This window comes from Myxine glutinosa, chromosome 3 (genome assembly GCF_964187855.1).
Source record: "Myxine glutinosa chromosome 3, kmMyxGlut1.1, whole genome shotgun sequence".
NCBI classification, from domain to species: Eukaryota; Metazoa; Chordata; class Myxini; order Myxiniformes; family Myxinidae; genus Myxine; species Myxine glutinosa.
Window position 1 is genome coordinate 78,133,288 of NC_136263.1, and position 12,837 is coordinate 78,146,124.

The 12,837-nt window shown below is 48.6% G+C and overlaps 1 protein-coding gene across 1 annotated transcript in view; it reads right to left on the reverse strand.

Moving 5' to 3' along the window:
* LOC137424208 (uncharacterized) overlaps positions 1 to 12,837 on the reverse strand; it is a 48,233-nt gene that overhangs the window by 18,694 nt on the left and 16,702 nt on the right. Inside the window, exons 2-4 of the mRNA XM_078773581.1 lie at positions 11,229 to 11,334; positions 6,567 to 6,698; positions 6,401 to 6,460 (exon numbers count right to left, since the gene is read on the reverse strand). Of these exons, the coding sequence (XP_078629707.1) occupies positions 6,401 to 6,460; positions 6,567 to 6,698; positions 11,229 to 11,334 (298 nt within the window). The remainder of the gene's footprint in view (positions 1 to 6,400; positions 6,461 to 6,566; positions 6,699 to 11,228; positions 11,335 to 12,837) is intronic.

Consider the following 12,837-nt stretch of genomic DNA (forward strand, 5'->3'; position numbering starts at 1 on the left):
TGGATGGTCCACGTCGAGGTGTGCCGGCTTGAGGCGGTCTACAGAAACGCGGTCAGGAGTACCGCCGATGTCCAGGGTGAAGTGCTTCGCCCCGGTCTCCAGCACGCGGAAAGGCCCGTCGTACGGGGCACGCAGTGGTGTCCGGTGGGCATCGTGGCGGACGAAGACGTACTCCACCGTGCGAAGCTCCGGGGCGATGTGCGACGGTGGGTGCCTGTGGCATGTCGTTGGCACCGGGGCGAACCTCTGGGCGGTCTCTTGCAGAGCGGAGCGCTGCTGTGCTGCGGACCATGGTGCCGTGGAGTCGGGGAGGAACTCGCCCGGCACCCGCAGCGGTAGCCCGAAGACCAACTCCGCCGCGGATGCGCGCAGGTCCTCCTTGGGCGCCGTCCGGAGGCCCAGCAGGACCCAGGGGAGCCTGTCGACCCAGCCGCCGTCACGGAGGGTGGCCCGGAGCGCGGCCTTCAATGAGCGGTGAAATCGCTCACACAGGCCGTTAGCCTGGGGGTGGTAGGCCGTGGTTCAGTGCAGCCGGACCACGAGCCCCTGCGCGACCGCCCCCCAGAGCTCCGAGGTGAACTGGGGGCCACGGTCGGACGAGATGTCTGAGGGGGCACCGAACCGGGCGACCCAGGTGGCGATGAAAGCCTGCGCGACGTCCGCCGCCGTCGTCGACGCCAAGGGCACGGCCTCCGGCCACCGGGTGGTGCGGTCCACCATGGTGAGGACGTGGGTGAAATCCCGCGAGGGGGGCAGAGGTCCCACCAGGTCCACGTGGACGTGGTCAAACCGGCGTTCCGGCACCGTGAACGGGGCCAATGGGGCCTGGGTGTGCCGGTGCACCTTGGCGCGTTGGCACGCGAGGCACGTCCTGGCCCAGCCGCGGACGGCCTTCCGGAGGCCATGCCAGACGAACTTGTCGGCGATCAACCTTTGGGAGGCCCTCGCGCCCGGGTGGGACAGGCCGTGGATGGCGTCAAACACCTGGCGCTGCCAGCCCGTGGGCACGATGGGGCGAGGCCGCCCGAGGGAGACGTCGCACAAGAGGGCCGCGCATGCGCCGTCGAACGGCACCTCGGTGACGCGGAGGCCGGTGACGGCGGTCTGCAAGGCCTGGACGTCGGGGTCAGCGGCCTGGTCCGCTGCCATCCGGGCATAGTCGATGCCGAGGTGGACTGCGTGGGCGACGGCCCGGGAAAGGCAATCCGCCACCGGGTTGTCCTTCCCCGCGACGTGCCGGATGTCCGTCGTGTACTCGGACACGGCCGAGAGGTGACGCTGCTGCCGGGCTGACCACGGCTCGGTGACCTTGCCCATCGCGAAGATGAGCGGCTTGTGGTCGACAAAGGCCGTGAACGCACCGCCCTCGAGCAGATGGCGGAAGTGCCTGACCGCCAAGTGAAGCCCGAGCAACTTGCGGTCGAAAGTACTGTAACGGCGTTCGGGCGGGCGAAGCTGCCGGCTAAAGAACGCCAGCGGTTGCCAAGCTCCACGCACCCATTGCTCGTGCACCACGCCCACCGCGTAGTCCGAGGCGTCGGTGGTGAGGGCGATCGGTGCATTGGGCGCCGGGTGCGCGAGCATGGTGGCATTAGCCAAGGCGAGCTTCGCGCCCGTGAACGCCGGGTCCATCTGCTCGGTCCAGGTAACGTCGCCTTTGCCCGGCTTACCTCGGAGAGCTTCGTGCAGGGGGCGCAGGAGCTGGGCGATACGGGGCAGGAACCGATGGTAAAATTTCACCATGCCCAGGAACTCCTGCAGCCCTCTGATCGTGCGGGGGTGCGGAAACCCCTTCACCGCCTCCACCTTGGCCGGCAGGGGGACGGCTCCGTGCCTGGTGACACGGTGCCCCAGAAAATCGATTACGGCGATGCCGAACCGGCACTTTGCGGGTTCACAATCAGGCCATGCTGGCCCAGGCGTTCGAAGAGCGTGCGGAGGTGGCGTAGGTGCTCTTCGCGGGACGCGCTGGCGACGAGGATATCGTCCAGGTAGACGTAGACAAAATCCAAGTCACGCAGGACGCTGTCCATCAGTCGCTGGAATGCCTGAGCCGCATTCTTCAGACCGAAGGGCATCCGCAGGAACTCAGAGTCCAAATGGCGTGATGACCGCCGTCTTCGGGACGTCCTCCGGCCTGACGGGGACCTGATGGTAGCCGCGATGAGGTCCACCTTCGAGAAGAAGGACATGCCCGCCAAACGGGCGGAAAAGTCCTGAATGTGGGGGACGGGGTAGCGGTCGGGAGTGGTGGCGTCATTGAGACGGCGATAGTCCCCGCACGGTCGCCATCCCCCGCCGGGCTTCGGCACGATGTGCAGCGGCGACGCCCAAGCACTCTCCGAGCGCCGAATGATGCCGAGTCGCTCCAGGGTAGCGAACCCCGCTTTTGCCACCGCCAGCTTCGTCGGCTCGAGGCGGCGTGCCCGGGCATAGACCGGTGGCCCGACGGTGGGGATGTGATGGCCCACCCCGTGCTTGACGGCCCCTGCCGAGAAGGTGGGCCGCGTGAGGGCCGGGAAGCCGGCGAGGAGGCGGGTGAATTCGTCCGCTGCCGGAAGCGTACAGATCAACATGGCCGGAACCGAACCGTTTGGCAAGCCGCTTGGTAAGCCGCTCGTTGAGCTGCTTGACGAGCTGGGCAGCGCACAAGCGTGCGAGCTGAACGTCTCGGCCTGGACAAGACGTCTGCGCATTACGTCGACCAGGAGCCCATTAGCGCACAGGAAGTCCGTGCCAAGCAGTGCCATGGGCACGTCGGCGGTGACGAACGTCCATCGGAAAACCTGCCCTCTGAACCGCAGAGACAGGCAGCGTTTTCCGTACGTACGGATGGGCGTCCCGTTCGCGGCAAGCAGCGCGGGGCCCCCACCTGCGGCGTGCTTGTCTGACGTACCGGCGGGAACGACACTCACCTGCGCTCCCGTGTCTCACAGGTAACGGCGCCCGGATAAGGTGTCCGTTATGAACAGCAGGCTGCTCGAACGGCCGGTGCTCATCGCCACTATTGAGCGCCGGCCCGGGCATTTCCCGACCTGTTGAAGGAGCATGGCAGATGACACTGCCGAGCCTCGTGGCCGAACTTGGCGTGGAACCAGCACCAGGTGGTGGAGCTGGAGGAGTGCGGCTGGCTCCGCCAGGCCGGTGGAGTTGGCGGTTTTCCCCGCGGTGGCGGTGTTCGCCGCGGCGGTGGGCGGGGCGTGGCGGCGGTCACGAGGTGCGTATCAGCATGCTGCGTATGCTGTGTAAGCTGATGCTGTGGATCAGCATCATCAGCAGCATCAGCCTCGAGGTCCGTGACGGCCGCACTGACTCTCGCCCGTGTGTCCGAAACCGCGAAGTACCTGTCCGCCTCGGCTGCCAATGCTCGGGGTTCCGTTAGCCCGGTCCCGGCCAACGCGAGGCGAACCTGCGCTGGAAGTTGGCGACGGAAAAGCGCCCGGAATAGAGAACCGGGGGCTTCGTCGCCCAACAGTGACAGCATATGGTCCATTCGGACCGACGGGCGCGTGTCGCCGAGCTCGGGGAGATCCAGGAGGCGGTCAGCCCGTGCGTCGTCCGTGAGGCCGAACGTGGCTAGGAGTAGCCGCTTGAGTGCCTCGTACTTGTGGCCGTCCGGTGGGTGGCGAAGGACGGACACAACTCGAGCGGCCGTGCCGGGCCTGAGGGAGGCGACGACGTGGCTGTAGCGCGTGTCGTCGCCGGTGAGGCGCCGAAGCTGAAATTGGGCTTCGGTTTGGACGAACCAGACTTCGGCCTGGGCCTCCCAAAATTCGGGAAGTTTAATCGACATTGCGTTGTTGGCAATGGCGTCGTGTGTGGAAGGATCGCTCCGGCAGATCCAACGTCGAGGGTCACCAGTAAAGCGCGGCGTTACGCGCGCCGCTTGCGAGCAAGGAGGAAGCAGACAAGCGGTAACTTATAAGCGTCTTTATTTCAGGAGCTCACTGTAACACTAGCGCGCTCCGGGCTGCGTGCCCCGTGTATATCCTCAGGCCACGCCTACCCCTCGGGCGTGGCCGCCGCCCACTTGGTGCGCGGAATGATGTCACCACGCCAGTGGGCTTTCGTGTCCACCACAGACTAACTATTTAAAAGGATATATGGTGTCCTGGGTGTAGGTTTATGAAATTAACTAAGAGGACGAGCTTCGACCTTTCTTTACATTACGAGGGTCAGTTACACACAACAAAACCATACTTCTCACATTCGTTACACTTTCTCAAAATTGTTACACTTCTCAAATTCGTTACACTTCTCAAATTCGTTACACTTCTCAAACCGTTACAATATATATATATATCTATACACTACCGGTCAAAGGTTTTAGAACGCCTCAATTTTTTCCAGTTTTTATTGAAATTTACGCAGTTTAATGTCTCAATGTACTCTGAAATTAAGCATGGAACAAATAAACAATTGGAGATAAAAAGAAATCATAGAATCATGTTGTTTAACAAAATTTAATTTAAATATTTGACTCAGCAAAGTAGCCACCTTTTGCAGATGTAACCACCAAACACACTCGTGGCATTCTTTCGACAATGGAAATCAAATCTGGAAATCCTCTCTGGCCTTGCTCCCCCAGCTCTCTCTGTGCTCTGTCCCCCAAATATTCCTTCAGGTCGCACAAGATCTGCCTGCAACCCTCTTATGGTTAAACTGCCAAAGTCTAGGCTCTCTGCTCACCTTCACTCTTTCATTCCCCTTTTCTCCCGCCTCTGGAACAAACTCCCCCACTCCATTCAATCCCACTCCTCCCTCCAGGTCTTTAAAACAGCTGTTCACCACCATCTCTTATCTTCCCCCATCGAAAACCTTGATCTTTTCTACCCCCGGTAATTCACCCCAGAGTCCTTGCAGCGTTCATATGTTTTATTCCTCTCCCACTTCCCCCCAAGTCCTCCCGATGTCCCTGCTCTCAAATGTTGTGTTTGTGTCCTTCCCCCTCTCTCCCCATCTTGTCTGCCGCTCCCCTTGTTTTTTTGTGTTTTGTGTGTCGGTTTGTCTTTTTTGTGATTATTGTTAGCTCTTTCACGAGCCTCGATCTTGTATACAAAAAAAAATAATAATAATATTGTTCGGGAAGTTCTTCCCAACACTGTTGCAAAGTTCCCACAAATGTGTTGCACTTGTAGGTTGCTTTGCTTTCACCCTTCTGTCGAGTTCATCCCAAACTAGCTCGATGGGTTTAAATCTGGAGACTGTGCTTGCCATTCCATTAATTGAAGCCTACCGTCTTGTTTTTTTCCTCGAAGGTAGTTTTGACATAGCCTAGAGGTGTATTTAGAGTCATTATCTTGCTGTGGGATGAATTCCTGACCAACTAGGCATATACCAGATGGTATTGCATGGCGCTGCAAAATGCTGTGGTAGCCCTTTTGGTTCAGGGTGCCAGTCACTCTGTGCAAGTCGCCCACTCTGGATCCAGCAAAAGAGCCCCAGACCATCATGCTTCCTCCTCCATGTTTGACAGTTGGTGTCACACACTGAGGAACCATCCTTTTGCCTCCTCGACGGCTTACAAAAACCCTGCGTGATGAACCAAAGATTTCTAATTTTAATTCATCGGTCCATAAGACCTTCTTCCAGTCTTCAGTAATCCACTGGCGGTGCTTCATGGCCCAGGCAAGCCTATTTTTCTTAATTTGCCATCTCAGCAATGGCATTCTTCCTGCCACTCGACCTGTCAAACCTGCAGCTCGAAGTCTTCTCTTCACAGTTGTAACTGAGACTTGCTTACTTCGACCAGTGTTAAGCTGTGCTTGAAGCTGTTGTCCTGTGAGCCGCCTATCACGCAAGCTGTTGACTCTCAGAAACTTGTCTTCCTATTCTGTTGTGGCTTTGGGTCTGCCAGACCTCTTCCTGTCAGTTTCCTCCAGTTTCCAATATACTATTTCCTGCAGTGCAATATTGTCCAAATAATGCTTCAGAGGGTGTAATAACAGTCTGTTCCAATACTGCTTTTGTCCAGACAAAGGGTTTGTAATCAAGTAATCAGCAGAGGTTGCGACAATTGTAGGAATTGTTTGCAACAACTTTCAAGGCTTAATTTAATCGACATTGCTGCAGAACAGCTGCAAGTTGTTAACCCATTACCTGTCCCTGAAGAAGGCCTTTTTTTACAATATAACTGTGCAATTTACATTACTTTCCTGTTTTTGCGAACCTAAACTTTTTTTTGGACCTCGAGCAGTTTATTGCTTACCTTTGTACCATTTCAGGTTATTCCCTGGATATTAAACTGCGTAAATTTCAATAAAAACTGGAAAAATTGAGGCGTTCTAAAACTTTTGACCTGAGACATTGTAGGGTTAGCTATTTCCTCAAAAGAATACCATTTATATTGCTAGTATGTTTCATGTCACGACATTCCAAAGGGATATTTTCTCTTACTTACACAGTCTGTTGATCGTGGCCACAACCCTTCCCCTGCTGGTCACGTCTCCAGCACTGATACCTAGGTTGAGAAGGATTGCAAAGTCAGTTTCTTGAACATTTTTTGAGGTATCTGTATCCAAAAACAAGTTTAAAAAAGTGGAGATGAAGAAGATAAAATTATTTACTTCAGACGCTTCCAAAGAGTGGCTTTCTTTGGTGGAGTGGACAGCGAGTGGATTTCACTGCCGTCTTCTGAAGAGAGAGACTCATTCAAACGGACGTAATCAAAACCAGGTGATTCGTTCTGCTTTGGTTCCCTGAAAAACAACATACTCTGAAATCCACTATGTAATACAAATGTGTTAAATCAGATATCATATGCAGCTGGACCCCGACTTTGCGCCATTTGCCATACACTAGGGCATGCCCGTACTATATATATAGGACGTGCCCGTAAGTGCGTGATGTTACCGTACAATGAATGTATCGTCCCGACGCCGCAGCTCGGATGGCGCTGCAGTTAATCGGGCCCCCAAATTCCTCATCGACGATAACTAAACAATATATTATATGAATCGCACCGTACATACCTCCTTCTAGATCTTGTTCTTGTCTTGATATACTCACTCAGTCTCACTCTATCACGCCTGAGTCCTCCCAGCTCCTCCAAATGGCGCCCGCTAGCCGCTACGTAAGTCCGGAAGTGACGTCCTCATTTGACTGTCCGGAAGGTCGCATATCGCAGGAAAGCGAAAGAATCGCAAATTCGTTTTAATTCGTTTTAAAACATAGTTTAACGCCAATATAGCGCCAACATAGTTTGCCGACGGGAAATAAATGAATACGCTCTCAAATGTGCCATCCGAGGCAGAGTGTGTTCGCCACGTTCGGCACACGTGATAGCTCGCTGCTCTCTGATTGGTTGAATCGTTTTTTGGACATAGCTCGGTAACTACTTCTGCGATTAATTTAAAACCTTGAAAAGGCACATCCTCGGGTCCCCAGCAATATACCTGGCAAGTTTCAAGTATATCGGACCGGTAGTTGTCGAGAAACAGCGGTCACAGACAAACACACAGACACACACACAGAGATTACTGGAATTATAGATAGATAACATGTGACCTGCTTCCACATTTGTGGCCAAGTGCTCCACCAATTCGCAAAAAATATTTTTCATCGGGGACCCCCCCCCCCCCCCTTTTTTTTAAGGCCATTTTCCCTGCTCGAGCGGGGGTTAGCCTTGCGGGCCCCATGACAATCGTCATGGTTCCCTTTTTGAGGCAATGTTTTTATGGCCGGATGCCCTTCCTGACACCAACCCTTTAGTCGCCTCCAAAGACACACAGGGATACAGTGCGCCTATTCTAAACCGTGGCACACACCGGCACATTCATCCCAGCAAGCTGGTACTAAATTTTCCATCACCATCACCATACAGTTTGCACACGATTAAAGTGTGCTCCCCAAAGCATGCCTTGATCTACCAAACTAGAGGTTTTTGGAAGCGTCAAAAAGGCGATTTGTGTTTTACAGTGTTCAAGTATATAATTCAATTGCATCGAGGATTTTAGGCTGTCAAAAAAAAAATTTCCGGATCTTTTCCACCATTGATGCAGTGTCTTTTACATGACCTTGTTTAACACATTATATTAGTTATTTGTACCTGGTGTTTCTGTATTTCATGACGTCACTAAAAACTACGTTTTCTGGTTGAAATGATTTTCTATTTTATTTTACTGACAGACAGGCAGACAGACTAAAACAATTACCTTACTCTGAGCCTGGGATAAGATTCGATAAAATTTGCCGATTTCAGAGCCAACCTCTGCTCAAATGTAAATAAATGTGTGAGGTTCATGTTCCCATTCGTGTTGTGGTGTTCATATGTAAAATCAAATTGAAATTAAGTTGCCCTTTGATCAAATATATGTATATATATATATATATATATATAAATATGTGTGTGTGTAATTTCAAAACACACCTGGTCACATGTGTGTTTGTGTTCCCAGAATCCACAGCTCCTCACCCACTCACTCACACACCAAAAAAGAAAACTCACAACCTACCTACCCTTACACCACTCAAACAAAAACACATTCATGCAAAACCACACCCACTCCTGCACCACACACACACACACACACACACACACACACACACACACACACACACACACACACCTCCATTTCTCTTCCGTGCTCAGTAACTACCCCTTTAGACTGAAATGAACCACCAGCCACAACCTCAACCTACACCGTTCGACGTGCCTCCATAAACTTGGAGCGTTTGAAGGCAACCTGGGCCACTCCGTCACACATCCTCCTTCTTTCTGTCCCACACAATCCAAGCCGATCAAGAAATGCAGTCTCTCCTGTTGGATACTGCAAACCCTTTTGTATTACACATGACGTATTATGTAAACCTGTTTCCGTTTCCGGGTAGGCGGAGTCAATTGCTCGATAACACTGGTCAACAGCCAAATTGGTTCTGACATATTTTCAACTGTTTATAACTAATTTGGGGCCCACGAATCAGAATCTGACCTTTAATAACATTTCGCTATCACGTAACCTTGACGTCGTACATCATAAGTGTGAAAAAAATATTTAGAGCATGCAGATTTCTTGATTAAGTCTCAATAAGTCTATTTATTGTCACAAAAAATAATATGAAATTAAAGTTTTTATTTACATCACATAAAAAAATGTAAATCTCCAAAAATAATATGAACTTTATAAAATATCACAAAAAATAATGTGAACTTTAAGTTTCTATTTACATCACAAAAAAATGTAAATCTCCAAAAATAATATGAACTTTATAAAATATCACAAAAAATAATGTGAACTTTAAGTTTTTATTTACATCACAAAAAAATGTAAATCTCCAAAAATAATGTGAACTTTATAAAATATCACAAAAAATAATGTGAACTTTAAGTTTTTATTTACATCACATAAAAAAATGTAAATCTCCAAAAATAATGTGAACTTTATAAAATATCACAAAAAATAATGTGAACTTTAAGTTTTTATTTACATCACATAAAAAAATGTAAATCTCCAAAAATAATATGAACTTTATAAAATATCACAAAACGTAATATGTACTTTAAGTTTTTATTTACATCACATAAAAAAATGTAAATCTCCAAAAATAATGTGAACTTTATAAAATATCACAAAAAATAATGTGAACTTTAAGTTTTTATTTACATCACATAAAAAAATGTAAATCTCCAAAAATAATATGAACTTTATAAAATATCACAAAAAATAATATGAAATTTAAGTTTTTATTTACATCACATAAAAAAATGTAAATCTCCAAAAATAATATGAACTTTATAAAATATCACAAAAAATAATATGAACTTTAAGTTTTTATTTGCATCACATAAAAAAATGTAAATCTCCAAAAATAATATGAACTTTATAAAATATCACAAAAAATAATATGAACTTTAAGTTTTTATTTACATCACATTAAAAGTGCTTCTGAACTTTACTTTTGCGCGTTTGTCGGAGCAATCACTTTCACGCTGTAAAGTCCAACAGTAGTCGCCCATCATGTTTGGATTGAATGGGCCTTGATATCGAGTCTCCATGATGGCAATTTGCTGGTGAAACCTTCCTCCATGTTCATCACTGACATCGCCAATATTTTGTGGAAAGAAGTCCAGATGAGAATGGAAGAAATGTATCTTGAGTGACATTCGAGCCCCGAGCCCCTGGTAACTCTTCAACATCTTGTCCACAAGCTCTTCATAATTTGGTGCTCGAAAATTCCCAAGGTAATTGTTAGCAAGAGCCACAAAGCTATCCCAAGCAACGCTTTCCAGCTCAGATAGTCTCGTTACAAAGTCCTGATTAGTAAGTCCAAGACGAATTTGAGGACCATTGAAAACACCCGCCTTTACTTTGGCCTCAGATACAATGCCTTGGAACTTCATTTACAAGTCGTGGAAGCCATCACCATCTTGATCCATGGCCTTCACAAAGTTCTTCATCAAACCATGTTTCAAATGAAGTGGTGGTAAGAATACCTTCTCAGGGTCAACAAGAGGTTTGTGAATTTCAAATGAAGTGGTATTTCTGTGGTATTCTGGTTCTCCAAAACTGGATGTGCTGGTGAAAATTGGATATCATCATCGAAATCTACAGGTTCATGTTGGTTAGAATCACCTCAAAATATACTAGAACCATAAAACGTTTAAAATGTTGTTGACCAGTGTAATGCCCTGCAGCCGAAGGTTTGTGTGTTCGGTCTCTGTGTTGTTTGAATAAACTCAGATGTTCATCTCTGCCTCCTTGAACTTTTAACATCTCCTTGAGGTCTGCCACCACCTGCCAATCACAAGCATCTGACAGCCCTCTTGCTTTCGGGATTTCATGGCATGGAGAGAACAATGGGATGATAACTACGTCATCACACGTCTCGATTGTGTGCAAGCTCGTGAGCAGTTAGTAACTCCCGGAACTGCCTGACATTGGGCATGAGATCAGTCCTCAAGAATGCCATTGATATCGACTTCACATCGGACATACTTTCTGTCAGGGATGTTCTCGCCAGCATCGAAGCACATCTACGAGGACAGCGGCACATCATCTACGAGGACAGCGGCACATCATCCACGATCTGGTTGATTTTCATGAGCGGCACCAAGGGGATGGAGAGACCTCCGACTCATTTTATTGTGCACGAAAGGGGATTGCTGCCATTTGTGATCTCTCAACCAGGACTGTTGAACAACAGTTTGTTATTCGGATCATCACGGGCATACCTGATTCAGAGGTGCGTCGAAAGCTAATGGCTGAGAGAGATCTCACATTACAACTTACTCTGGACATGTGCCGCAGCGACGAAGCAAGCAGGAAGGCTGATGATATGATCCTGTTATATGATGATATGATCTTCCAGAAACGGAAGCGACCCATCCTGTTCTTCCTCACAGGTAAATTTGATGGAAGTAAACGTTTCACTGATGCCCTCCTGGATTGTATTAAGTTAACAGCCAGGCTGGGGCAGATGACAAAAGTGTCATCGACATAGCGGAACCAGACACGTGGCTGTGTTGGGAGGGATGGGATGGTGCGGATCTCAAGCTCTTCCATCACCATGTTGGCAACCACCGCAGACATCGGGGAGCCCATCGCAGTGCCGAACACCTGCGATTCCAAACCACCACCAATCTCCACGAATCTAAATCATACAACTCAAACTCATTTACATTAAAATAAAAATCTCTTCCTCCTTCATCTTCTTCTTCACATACCGTGTAATAATGCCGAGCCTCTTTAAATCCCGTTTCTCATATCGATTAGATTCAGCAAACGCTTGCTATATATTCAATAGTTTCTCTTTCAACATTTCCATTTTAATATCACCCTGTCAAACATTATTTCCGAATATACACCGCCTAGAAAAGCATCACAAAGGATGTCGCTCTCCAATCTACTTGCAACACAGGTGTGGAAAGAATAAGAACAAAAAGTAGCTATTCCAAGAATTAACAATAATTCATTTGCACGATGTACAACACAAAATGCACTTAAGTTAATAATGTAATTGTTTTAACCCGTGTGAGGGAGGCCCACCTTGGTTGCGTTTTCCTCTCAAACAGACGCATCTTGCCGTCTTTTATTTTTTCAAATGTCGAAATAAATTCGAAAAACCTCCAATGAAAAATCGAGCAGCGGACGAAAACACGTCTGCACAGCGAAATATCCACATTCAAATGATTGTTCGTCTGCAGTGCTCGAGCTATGTGACGTCACAGTCCATTTTATGACGTCGTACATTGTGTGACGTAAGCGTCCTGTACTTCAACAATGAGTAGTTTCAGCACGATCAGAATCTTAGATACTTAGTCTTAATTATTGCTATTAATTAATATTGAAATAAATGAACCGCTATTTATTTTGGGGAAGAAGAATTGCTTTTCCAGGTGGGTTGAGGAAGCAGAATGGTTTAACTTCCTCATTCTATTTCCATCATAATAATACACACAAATGCAGATTTTAAAATGCTTTCTTGATAGGAGGTTTAAAAAAAACAAAAAAAAACATTGCCTCAAAAAGAGAACCATGACAATTACAACTACATGTGGGCAGGGTACAGCCCGAAGTGGAGATCGGTTTCTGAGGTTTGGGACATGGAATGTAGGGACAATGACAGGGAGATCAGGAGAAGTGGTGGAAGTATTGGTCAGAAGAAGAGTGGACATATGTTGTGTGCAAGAGACGAGATGGAAGGGAAGTGGTGTGAGAATGGTGAAGGGTAGGCAGGGACAGAAATACAAGTTTGTGTGGCAAGGGTGCCTGGAGGGCGTGAATGGTGTTGGTGTCCTGTTTTCTGAGGAGTTTGTAGACAGTGTGGTGAGTATGACTAGAGTGAGTGATAGGTTGATGATGGTGAAAATGATGATTGGAAAGCTCTTGGTGAACGTCA